Source organism: Podarcis liolepis (genome assembly GCF_965112155.1).
Source record: "Podarcis liolepis genome assembly, chromosome: 11".
In the NCBI taxonomy this organism is placed as follows: domain Eukaryota; kingdom Metazoa; phylum Chordata; class Lepidosauria; order Squamata; family Lacertidae; genus Podarcis; species Podarcis liolepis.
In genome coordinates this window covers 33,397,676-33,411,068 of record NC_139565.1, presented here as the reverse complement: position 1 = coordinate 33,411,068, position 13,393 = coordinate 33,397,676, and the positions used below count along the sequence as shown (strand labels likewise).

General features: G+C 40.0%; 1 protein-coding gene across 1 annotated transcript in view; it reads right to left on the bottom strand.

Moving 5' to 3' along the window:
• The window catches only part of EDIL3 (EGF like repeats and discoidin domains 3), a 247,658-nt gene that overhangs the window by 78,496 nt on the left and 155,769 nt on the right, over positions 1-13,393 (bottom strand). The window contains exon 6 of the mRNA XM_083465367.1: positions 8,142-8,323. Within this exon, the coding sequence (XP_083321493.1) occupies positions 8,142-8,323 (182 nt within the window). The remainder of the gene's footprint in view (positions 1-8,141; positions 8,324-13,393) is intronic.

Here is a 13,393-nt window from a genome sequence, read left to right as displayed (position 1 = left end):
TATAACTCCCATGATCCCTAGCTAACAGGACCAGTGGTCAGGGATGATGGGAATTGTAGTCCCAATACATCTGGAGGGCCGAGGTTGCCTATGCCTGCTCTACTGCTTCTGTTGGTACTAGGCAGAGCAGTGTTATCCTTTGCTGAATCTCAAAAATGCTGCTCTTTTCAATCATAGGCTGCTGTGTACACAGTAAATGTGGAGATATGCAGATGTACTGTTGTGAGCATGTTTGCCAGCTTTGATGAGACAGCTACAGAAATTTGTGGATTGGGATAATTTGATCATAGTTGTCTATCCTCAAGGTTGGATTACTGCAATGTGCTCTATGTAGGCCTACCCTTGGGGTTGGCCAGAGGCTGCAACTGGTGCAGAACACAGAAGCTAGGTTGCTTGTAGGGTCACATGACCACCAGCATATAAACACCCTGCTTGTGGGATTTGCACTGACTGCCAGACTGCTATTGGGCCAAGTTCAAGGTCAAGATATAAGGCCCTCTGCAGTTCAGGAACAGGTTATTTCAGAGACTGACTATATTATCCCTGATATACCCAGTAGATCTCTGTGGTTTGAGTTTGTCCTGCAAGTTCCAAAGATCTCAGAAGCTCAGTCTGCAGTATCTTGGAGCAGGGCTGCCATATTCTGTGGAATAGCACTACTCTCAAGACAAAAAAGGCACCTACTATCTACAATTTTCAGAAAGAATTGAATACATTTTTGTTCTGTCTGGCTATCCCAGCTGGATGAACTGATCAGTGTCATGAGTGCCTATTTTGTATGGCTTTAGTTTTCTTCATCCAGTGTGTTTGTATGTGTGTTTTCAACTGTTTTTTTGCTATGTTTATTGTACATCACATTGAAATGCCTGTTTAGCAGTAATAATAAACTAGTGGCTAGAACTGGATCAGTGCCTATATGTTTTATACTGCTTCAGAATGAAAATATCATAAAATTCTGCTTTTGCTTTTTCTTCCCTTTTTCCTAAGGGCTCAACTCATTTGGTTTTCGCTGGGAAACATCACTTTATGCCTCCGAGAGTTTACAGAATTAGACAGACTGAAAACTTGCTTGGTTTGTTTCTTCTTCTTCTTAAGTTATTATTTTAGTCCCAAAGGTAGTTGCTGTGAATGCTATTAATGGAAAGATATGAATTATTCAGCTACTGGCATGTTTAAACGTCAGCTTCCATACAAAGCCCACAATCAGCCTCCTGTTTTACACAATTCTGCAGTCACTTAAATTGCATTTAATTTACAAAGTATTGATTATAAGCTTAACTATGTTTAGCAAAAGGATAATATTAATTACTTTATTCCTTGGCATATATTTTACATGATTAAGTTCCTCTATGCCATTTCCCACCATTTGCAGGCTAAAAACGTGGGGTAGGGCAGAGAGATATACACAACCAGGAAAAAAAATATGTGAGCAGTACAAATATTTCAGATTAAGCTATTAAAAAGGGTTGCTTTGTTCCAGTGAGGAGATAGGCTCAGAGAAGTAACACACAGGAACACTTGGTTCTTTCCAATTTCTTTTTGCTTTTTACTTGTTTTTAAACTTTTTTGATTTTCTTATTTGGTTTTGTGTTTATATATTCAGGGTAGGGGGGTATATTTCAGGGTTGTGGGATAACTATACATCAACTTTTTATATACAAGCCACCAAATATATATTGTCTTGAGCATTTCTGGACAGACTAGGATGGTATGTATTAGTTTCTTATACAAGATCTCTTAAGGACCTTCTAATAGTGGACCCTGATTTGGTCAGGGGTGAGGTACTGCATTCGGCTGGTGGACCAGATGCTTAATTTCTCCACCTGCAAGGGCCAACTTGGGCAGGACCGCCCACCAATCAAAGTTCAAAGGAGGTTGCTGCCATAGTAACTTCATCTGAAGACATACTTTCAGGGCCAATCAGCTTCAAAGGGCCTTACTGTCACTGTTGGTCCACGGTTCCAGAAAGCAACTTTGAAGTCATCCCTTCCTCAAGTTCCAGCTGCTCAGTCCTCTCCTTTGCCTCTGAGAATCTCAGTGGGAGCTGCTTCTGCCTAGTAAGTGAGGTCCAAAGGGCAACACCAAGAAAGACTAAGGATGAGGGAAGAACTGCTGCCTGTAAAATCCTGGTATCATATGAACAGCATCATATTTTCATTCTTTTAATGGGATTTTATGACTATAATTTTTTGCAAGTTGCTTTGAGAGCTTCTTGGAGCATTCACAGCAAAACTATAAAGATAGTAAACATGCTTTCAATCCTTAACAAATAATAAGACACAAAATATAGCTGTGGGAGCAACTGGTAGACTGCAACTATTTCTCTACCCTCAAGCTACAACTGAATATTTGTTATCATCTCAGCCACCTCAAAAATAGATGGCTCTATTTTTCATCACATTTCTTAGTTTTGTATTCTTGTAGCTTTTAACTCAGCGCTGGCGAGACAAGTGTGACAGGAAGAACCATTCAGTTTTATTTCTATGTTGGTTCAAGATTAATAAGAAAACCTGAACATCGAGGAAGCTGAAGAGCACGCTCCCCACTCACCCATGCTACCACAAAAAATCGGTCAAAGGAAAAGCTAAGAATTTTCAGATTTCAGCTGCAAAACAACAAGAATCCTATAAGAAGAAGAACAAAATAAGACATACTTTTGACAATTTATGGGCCTTATCAAAAGTGAATTAAAGGCATTTTTAAAAGCCTGCATTATTCCTTTGCTCAGTAAAGAACGTAAGACAATACATCTCATTAAAAATTGAAAGCACTTTGTTTGGGAACATGCTATGTGGAGTAAAGCAGAGGGGGAAAGAAAACTTGATGAGTCTCAAGAGGAAGTCTGGCATTGTAATTAGGTTTTTTTTTCTTCTGTCTTCCAACACCTACTGAGTAAAAATATCACAGCACAGATGCCCTGATCAACATTATTCAACATTCTGGCTCAAAGAACACATGAAGTTAATTATGTATAGTTTTCCTCCCTGATATTTTTTGCTGTGTATTTTTTAAAAAAATAATCTAAAGCAACTGCCCAGGCTTCAATCTCCAATTAAAAATCAGTAAGTAGAGGAAGATTTCTTACCCTTCCTTCTCTATCATTTTCCCACCTCCTGATTTCTCAATTCACCTTATTTTTGGCTTCCAAAGTCTCCTTAGAAGCAGGCTACAATTCTACACTTTCCCTATCCTCAATATCCTCCTCAATATCCCCCTCAATATATGAGAGAGAGACACACTCAGCCTAATCAGTGGTAAAAGTACCTTATTTATGGTCCATCCAACCTTTCAACCAATCAGATTTGTTTCTGGACTACCCCAGGTCAGACCATTTTTCTCATTTAATGAGTGACAAAGAATTTCCATCCAGCAAGCCAATCAAAAGTGAAAAACCCACACCTTTCCTCGGATCAGTCTGATGCAACTTACTACCCAACTTATCACACACACTGGCAGAGGAAGCAGTGGCGTAGCGTGGGGGTGCAGGGGGGGCCGGCCGCACCGGGCGCAATTTCTGGGGGTTAGGGTTAGGGGGCGCAAATCCACGGGTTAGGGGGCGCAAATTACTTGCCTTGCCCCGGGTGCTGACAACCCACGCTACACCACTGAGAGGAAGAGGGGTGCGCGGGGAGCGTACCGCCCCTGGCAGCGCGATCCTGGCAGGGTGCCATCGTGGCTGACCCCTGCCTGTGCTGGGTGCCACACCCCCAGGATGCGCGCCAGCCCTGCCTGCCCCTGCCTGCTCCCCCCCCCAGGTGCCGAAGCATGAAGCTCCGCCACTGATGACACACAGAGTAAACTTTTCTAGTTCAACATAAAACAAACTATGTCCAAGTAAACACGTTTTAAAATGTGATTTATTCACACCTATATAGCTAAGGAGTCACACATAGACTTACTTCCACTTCTTCTGGGGCAAAAGACCTTCTTACAAAGTAATCCACCCCCAACTCCACCCTGGTTGATGGTGTGTGTGTGTTTGGAGAGGGAGGGAGGAAATGGTATGCAGATATTACTCCACTTCAGACATTTATTTGCAATAGGAAGAAGTGTGTTTACTTGAATCAGGGACTGTATTTAATTTTCTTTAACACAACTACTTACAGCTGCTTGCATAATATGTAGGATCTATCTTTTACAATTAATAAGGAAGCAAATATACTCAAGCTTTGTTGTAATTAGGATGAACAACCAAATAAGTATAGATCAAGCAAGCTACAGTATGTTACTGAAACAGAGAGGCACCGTAACAGTGTTTTGGCTTTCCAGGACCTTTATTTATAGCTATGTGTAAGATTACTTTTAAAATCTCTTTCTAAATGTAATTTGTAATTTTCCATCAGAGATAACTTAAATGGGATCATTAGGGCTAAGCAGTAAATTAATGTACTTGGTATAATATGTCCTTAGGGATGCAAGCTTTAATCAGAACTGGGTAAGTGTTGAGAGTTGGATATTCTCTTTAGCTAAGACCAATGCGAAATAGCTTCTCCCCAAAGAGCTGATAATATATGCCACCGTTCTGCTTTGATTCCCTGCCATCAGGATATTGAAATGCTTGCACTCATGAAACAACAACGAGCAATAGATAAATTAATAGCTTAGATGGAGAAAAAGGAAGGACATTATGGGATCAATTTGTGCTTTCTCACATGGGAAGATCAAGGATCAATTGATTTCCACACCTGGCCTACAGATCAATGTCTGTGGGTGGGTTTAGCAAGGAAGCTTATTTTGCATTCTGACACTTGAGAGGAAGTTCAGCTCTGTTTTTCTCTAACAGCCAGTGGAGGTCTCCCTACTCCTGTAGGGTGAAAAGGCTTCAGTAAGTGACAAAATCCCTGCAGCACACAGTACAAATGGACTAAATTCATGAGAAGTGTTGACAAACTCCAAGAGACGCTTGGAGATGAACTTATGTGCTTCTAAAAGCCCACATTAAATGGGAGGAGTGGTTTCAAAGCCTGGAAATTATTCTATGCCCCTGATCAAGGTAAAACCCAGAGAAACCCCTTTCCACATGTATCTCCCAAATCTTGCCATCTCTGAAAACCTTTTCACCAGCCTAGTCCCTGGCAAGAGTAGCAGCAGAGGCTCTTTCCTTTCCTTATTCCTTTTCTGCCACTCTGATATGCTGAATAGGTGTTTGACTAAATGCAAAGCCTGAAGAATCTTGAAAGTTAGAACAAAATTTAAAAAATTCCTTCCAGTGACACCTTAGAGACCAACTAAGTTTTGATTGGTATGAGCTTTCATGTGCATGCACACTTCTTCAGATACACTGAAACAGAAGTCACCAGACCCTTATATATAGTGGGAGGGTGGGTGGGTTTTTTCTCAGAAGGGTAGTAGGAGATGAGTGATTGCATCATACCAATCACAAACTTAGTTGTCTCCAAGGTGCTACTGGAAGGAATTTTTCTATTTTGTTTCGACTTGAAAGTTAGGTCATTGAGTTGGTAAGGTAGGCCTGTCAGAGGTTGCTGCAATTCAAGAACTATATCTCCCATGCTCTCTGGACTTTGTGTACCAGTATATTGTTATATGGTACAGTGTCTATTAACCACAAACAAAACATACTCATAGTTTGTTGTAGGTAATAGTTTATTGCTGGTTTATAAACCATGGTTTAGATCAACCATGGCTTAGCATAATGGGTGGGCTGGCCAGGCATTATTTCCAAACTCTCCCTTTGTTGTATCCTTCCTGCCTTTCTGGAAATATTTGTTTTAAAAGCTAAAAGTTACACTAGCCTAGGCAGAGACAACAACACTTATTCATTGCTTGGAGTTAAAAAGAAAAGGCTGAGTTTACTACAATAGGTTAAGAGATGAATTTGATCATATCTAAGTGGTGGTTATTAAAAATCAAAGATATAAGATGCTATATCTTCCAACAAAGTTAAATCAGCATTTTTTGGTCTTAATGAAGCAGTAAGCATTTAACATGGATGTTCTTTTATTAATTCTGTAAATCTACAAGGAGTGCTTTAAAGTTAGATATGAGTGTGTCTCCCTTAATTTGCTTTCAATGCCATAGCCACTGACCCTCTAAATTGCAAGCCAATTATAAACATTGTAGTTCTAGTAGTAGTTGCATGCTGGGAGCATAAATTTAGAATACCATTTTAATATTCAGTTCATTAGGATGATGCTGGAAAAAATAAATTACATATTTATTGGTTAGTGTTTGTCATGCACCTGGAAAATGAAGGAGGTGGCGCATTTACAACAAAAGAAAAGTACACAACACACCTGACAATGCAGTCCTGTACATGTTTACTCAGAAGTAAGTCCCACTTAATTGAAATCTTTCATATGATATGTAACATGAAAAAACTGAATTTCTCAGACAGGGAGAGGTCAATATTGTTAATAGAAGGCAAAGACTGCCACTTTCTCATGCTGCTGTTTTTAAGTTAAATATTTTAAAGCTATTGAGTGGTTTCCAACATTAGTCATACTCAGAGCAGACCCACTGAAATCAATGAACTTTAGTCCAGTAGGTGAGATGCAGTGCAGTATGAGCAGTCTTCCTTTCTTCTTTCCTCCTTACCCTGTTAATTGTTGTAGTAGTAGTAGTAGTAGTTGTTGTTGTTGCATATGCAGGCTGCAACAACTAGCTCTCACCCACTGATTTAAATAAGTCTACTCTGAGTATGACTTAGTTGGATATCATCCATTTATTCAATTTCTCTTTCTCCCTTCATCACACAGTGGCAAACATTCTTGTGTTGAACCAAAGGAAGCTCTGTAAATGCCATCTTGGTAGTCAAGATAACCCCACAATTAATTGGTAGTTGTTGTAACAACAAGCTCATGCATATGTTTACATTCACTTGAAGTGCTGGGCTCTGACTCCAGAAAGGGAAACTATCCATAAGACTTGGGTATTTGCCACCTATGCCCTCATCCGGTCAGGTGAAGTGATGGAAAGACCTAGCCAAAGTGACATAAGCTGCTTTGTGTATAAAGAATGTATGGACACTTGTTTTGGGTACATACAAACTATCTTCTTACTGTGGTGTCTGCCCCATGTCTCTAAAGGCTGGGAGACCTGGCAGGCTGATTTGCTTATACCTTCCTACAACAAAGGACTAGAACTGATCACTGGCATTTTGGGCATACTTCTTTGGTATCCCTGTACCCAACCACTCCTAGGAGCCCTCCTTTGGGCCAGTGGATCAGGACATTTCTCATTATATTAATTGTAAGCCACGATTAGAGGACTCCGAAATGGCAGCATAAAGGTAAGGTAAAGGGACCCCTGACCATTAGGTCCAGTCGTGACCGACTCTGGGGTTGCGGCGCTCATCTCGCTTTATTAGCCAAGGGAGCCAGCGTACAGCTTCCGGGTCATGTGGCCAGCATGACTAAGCTGCTTCTAGCGAACCAGAGCAGCACACGGAAACGCCGTTTACCTTCCCGCCAGAGCGGTACCTATTTATCTACTTGCACTTTGTGATTTCGAACTGCTAGGTTGGCAGGAGCAGGGACCAAGCAAGGGAAGCTCACCCCATTGCGGGGATTCAAACCGCTGACCTTCTGATCGGCAAGTCCTAGGCTCTGTGGTTTAACCCACAGCACCACCCGTGTCCAAAATGGCAGCATATGCATTGTTAAATAACCAAAAATAACAAGCAAATGTCCAGATTATATATACCCCTCTGGCAACGGTTCGTTAACGTGAGAAGCCTCAAAGGCAATCTTTCTCTTATGTTACTCTCTGTGGTGGCTGGAGCTCTTATAAATACCATCCGTTAAAACTCCCATTGAGTTAGGTAGTGACCTATTGCGTTTTATGAAGCGGAGGCAGTGGTAATGTGTAACAATATGCCTTTCAACAGATGGTGCCACTACAGCAATAATGAACAAATACATTTCTGCAAACTGGAATGTATGCTCAACAGATTTTTGTGGCGGCAGGTTCCTGCTTTCTGATAAGGCCTGGAGCACTTAAAAGGTCTACAGCGATCGCAATAAAAATGCCTCCTCATAAGTCTAGGCCTCAATTAAAGGTTGTAAATAAGAATCCTGATAATAGTTTGCCATTTGTGTTCATCAGTTACTTAAGTGATGTTGGCAACAGAGGCTAGGAGACTTCCTGCCACCCACCCACCCTCTCACAGCTCCATCTGTTACCTGAATCCATGGCCATCTGTCGTTTTCTGCTGCAGTCCAAGCATTTACAAGACCTTTCTTGTTAAGTCGTGCATAGTAAGGATACCATTTCTGGAGCCCAAAAAGTGCCCGATGGGTAGATGATGCAGTAATCTGCTGGTTTGAAATTATTCCGCCTTCAATTCCCAATGGCCCAGAGCATTCTGTAGGAAAAGAAGGGATGAAAAGAAGCAAAGATACAGAACATTTGAAACACAGGAATATGGATAATAGATTCCTGACTAGGAACAGGTGAATCTGTCAATTTCTGTTCCCCCATAATTTCTCATTTCTTCCAACATAAATTTAGTTCTCTACATTTTCACATCAGTTTGTTCACGGTCTTTTTGGAGTATACAACATCTATTTGATTAATATTCTATATCTTTGATCCTTTGCTTTAAAGATTTTTTGATTTTATTTTTTTAAAATCATATTTCTCTGTAAGCTTATTTCACTGTATTTTGATCTATCTTTAAAGTTGAAAATAAAACCTGTGATTTCAAAGCCTGTCAATAGTGGAAAATCAATTCATTTCATTGAGGGGGGGAAAGCATTTCATATATAATCAGGATCATACATTTCACCTATGAACAGATTTGTTAGCTGCTGCTAAACCTAGCAGAAACCCAGTTACAACAGGAGTTTTAGTCAATATACTTCCTTGATGAGAAAAATTGGCATAAGTTCAGACAATTCTGAACAAACAAAATGTTTTGGCAAGGAGGAGAAAGTAGAATCCTATATTAGTACTAAACAATATATTTGTTTTATTCTATTTATTTAATAAAAAGACAACATCAAGATGTTAAATGGGTTGGTTAAGACATACCACATCATGATTCATGTATTCGCTTTTGCCACCCTATTTCCCTGAAGTGCTCAGATTTCCTTTCCTTCTGACCAGGAAACAAAACATTGTTTCCTGGATTATCTGAACTGAGTAAACTATGGTTTGCAAACCAGGAGACCAACCACTTCTCAGTGTAGAAAATCCACAGCTAGAGATTTCAAATATAGTTTAAACTATTGTATACATTCATGGTTTGTCTTGTTCAGATATAGCAATGAGCTATGGTGTGCCATTAAAAACAAGGCAGGGAATCAGAGCACATGGAGGGAAGAGGGTGGATGCTAATATAGGCCATATTCACGTACAGGAGGCTGATGTCAACTCCTGACATCCTTAAGCAGCTGCCAAGACTGCCAGACCCACAACTGATACCTGTCTTTGACTCTACACATTGAGCTTCAACAGGTGAGTGGATCTAGCCACCCTCTTATTTTCCCACAATGCTCCTGTCACGGAGTCATTCTAGGCACACTGTGGGAAATTAAAAAGGTAGCTACATACAGCTCTCCACCACTGTTTAAAGCATTGCCACTGAAGTCAGATAGGTTCACTGAGATTCACTGGCAACGGAGGGAGGGGGAATACAAAAGCACACTTTGCCCCAATTCCCCTCTAACGTGGAAGCAGTCCTGTTAGTATCATGATTTGGGTGTTATGTGTGAATTTACCCAGTGGCTATTGAACCAGAGTTCTACAAATGCAGGGAGCTTCCATTGCCAGCTTCAACAAAGGTTTGTGTGCAAAGGCAGCACAGTTCCCATCAACAATTGGTAATGTGTTTTCCACTGTCAGAAAGTGGGAGGCATCACTGGTGTGCTTAGAGTAGCAGTAGGGGCAGCAATAATTTATATCAGGAATAATTTACATCACAATCTGTTGATGGCTTAAACAGATCTCTAATAGGTGAACAACAAAATGTAGTATCTTTAAAATAATGGTTGCCGCCGGAAGACATTGCTTTATTGTTATTCAAGGTGATGCTGCAGTCTTGGATGCATTCTTTTAACATATCCAGCTAGCAGAGCTCCACAAGAAGCCATCAGCAGCTCAACACAAACAGATTTCAAATGGGAGACATGTGAAAAGCAAATATGCTTTAGACATCTGTGGTCCGCTTCTCCTTCCAGTGCCTAATTTTGTGGAATGAGATAACTCTGGCTGTGCTTAGTATGGCATGATAATAGTACCGAACACAGACCCTGACAGTGGGATTATAGATGACCTCTAATACTATGGTAGTTAATACTGATTCATGCATAAACTTCTCAATGTGCAATTTAGCTCACAGCTATTCCTGTTCTCTCACTGCTGTTTTGTGAGAGTACTTTGCTTTGGGAGGAGTGAAAAATAAAGGAAAATAAACTTTATGGAGGATCTTTGTAGATAGGTTGGAATGAATATTGTGGTAGTTTGTTTATTTCATATTATTTCCATAACCAATAGAAACTATATGGGCCATTATTGGTCCTTTTTCATCCATAGCACAAAGCCTATTTTCTGCAGAGGACCAGAATGTACTGCACAAAAGCACTTGAAGACACAGAATCTTCTTTCCTTCCAGCAGACGCAGAACACTTTTCAAGCTGCTTCATTACTGTGGTACTATAAAATTATATGATTATGACTACAGGAACAATTTTAGGGGGCTATCCATTTTACTGACAGCTATTTAAAACAGTTGGCAGCCACAGATTACTGGTCCAATTTTAATTCTGCACATATTCAGTGATAATTGAACATGACTCCCCTCCTACCCTGCTCAACTTTATGAACAGAAGCCAAGTTTCTTTCTCAAGGTATTTACTAAATCTTTGGAGAGCCCTTGATCTATATAGCAAGTGCATACTTGTGTTCCCTAGAAGATGCGAATCTTCATTTGAACTTTGCTACAATATATTTAAAGGAAAAAAATGTCCTTCATCTTTTTCTTTTGAGAAAGGAAAAAGTGGGGATGGGATGAAGGCTTTGCCTTCATAGCAGTGAAGATATTTGTCTACTACAAATTGTTGAAAGGGTAGGAGGCTGAAGAAGGTGAGATTTGCAGCCTATTTACTCCTTGCCACAATTCCCGCCGCCCCCCCCCATCAGGTAGGAGCAATTAAGGGCTGGCTTTTGAGGCACATTCAAAATAAATATGGAGGTCATTTGATATCTGCTGACAAGTCTTCAAGGGCAAGGACAGCTCCAGGTTTGAAAGCCACATGCAACCATCAAAGTCTTAGTTAGAGACAGCCGTGGTGCAGGCCATGAATGCAAGCATTATGTGTTGCAGTAGCACTACGCTAAAGGAGCAATCCTATAGCAAGAATCAGCAGGATGAGGGGCTAGGATCCAGTGGATCTTTGGCTGAACCAAGAAGTTCCCAGGAAAGCCAGGCTGCCCCAGCCTAACTCCCTCATCCTTGACTCAGTAGAACATATGCTGCAGGTAGAAGAGAATGACATAGGAGATCTTCTTTCCACTCACAGATTCCTATGCTGGATGTCAAGGCACTGTATGAATGGCTGGATAACCAATGCCTCTGAAAAGTTAGAGTTTCAAATGTCAATGCTTACAAGACAAAGAGAAACTTGTTCTTGTTATCATATTATTTATTGTTCAGAAAATGGTTCTAATTTTGTCCTGTCAATATAATTTTGCTGTCAAAGTAGATATACAACATATTGTTCCCTGTTTTTTTCTCTTATGCTAGTGTTTCTGTATGTATCATTGGCGTACATCAATCAATAAGGATAATAAAACCTTCACCTATTTCATAAAATGCATTTTGGTCCATTAATGCTGAGTTGGATTGCTTTGTCTTGTCACATCTTTCCAGTTAAATTATCAACTGAGAGGTCATCTGCTTTACTGTGGCCAACCCACACAAAAGCACCATCAAATATAATGCACTTAACATTGCCGGAAGGTACTCCCTTCAGATAATAGCTTGCTTTAGCTATGCTGCTAAAAGGGATTATCCTTTTCTTTCAAGTGTGAAATTCTGGCCTTCCACATGTATTTTAAATTGTATTCTTTCTTTTCTAAAATTTAAATGCAACAAAAGGCTTCTCCTAAAAGATGACAACAGCATTACAAGACACATTTACTAAGATAGCTTAAAACATACCAGCTGGCCTCATTCTTCAGTAAAGGCTGAGAATGTATCACATGTCCTTTGTAAACCATCAAGAATGCAATGCTAATGCAAAATGTTAAAAATGAGCTATTGCCACCATACAAAGCACAACTGCATGCAAATTGCTCTAATTTAAATACGTTTCAAAAGCCACAAAGCCTGTTATTTTATTTTATTTAAATATCTATATTAGCTTTTGAAACTTCTAATAATTGTGCCAGATGTCAGTCACATAATGTACCCCATGAACGTGGGCTACAGGAGCCTGCATAAATTTATTTGTAGAATCAGAGCCACATCTTAAATTGAAATGCAAATATGATTGACACAGATACAAAGAGAGGTTTCAGGTATGTGAGAGAAGATCCAGAATTAATGTTTGCAATAAATGATGCTCAACTAAATTGCCCTCCCTAATAGAGGGAAAATATCCAAGTTAAAGATTGCCAAACATTATGTGCTAAAACTAGTCAAGAGGAGTTCTGTTGGGTCCAATTGCGCCCTGTTTTCCCATTTAAACTAATGTGATGCAAACCTTATTGTATTTTGTACAATTTATATATTGCTTGATTGCAAAAAACCAACAACACCCAAACACCTCAAAGTGGTTTATAAAAAGAAAAAAACAGCAAAGTCATCACCAAAATAGCCAATCAAATAATAATAATTAAAATCAGCAATAAGCTAAAAACAGATTAAAACACATCTACACATTCTCCAAATCTGGGTAGGCTTGCCTATGCAAAAATGTTTTTGGCAGGTGCCGAAAAGAGTACAGTGAACAGATTTATTTATTTCATACACACACACACACACACACACACAGAGAGAGCGTTGCAGGGAATGGGAGATCACCACATGCCTCCCAAATGCTCTATGGAACTTCTTCATGAATGGATGGGTGCTGTTTCCCATAGCACTAGACAGATGCTTCTGGGAACCTGCTACTAAAAATTCAATAGTTCTTGCTCTACTGATAGGCTTTGTGGGGGCATCGGGTTCAAAACTCAACCCCTATTCTGATTATTTCTTCTAGAAGTGCTCTTATACGTAAGTGTTTCTGAGAGGTCAGGAATGAGTTTGTAAAAAAAAAAAAATGAAGTGAAGTGAAGTGAGACCATGGCAACCATTTCTAAACAATAATGATTACGATGCAAGGCTGGCCAAAGGCGTTTTGCTGCCTGGGGTGGAGATGACACCCCTCATTCCATGTACCAAATCTGACTGGACTAGCAGCTGAATCTCATTTCAACACTGGTGCTA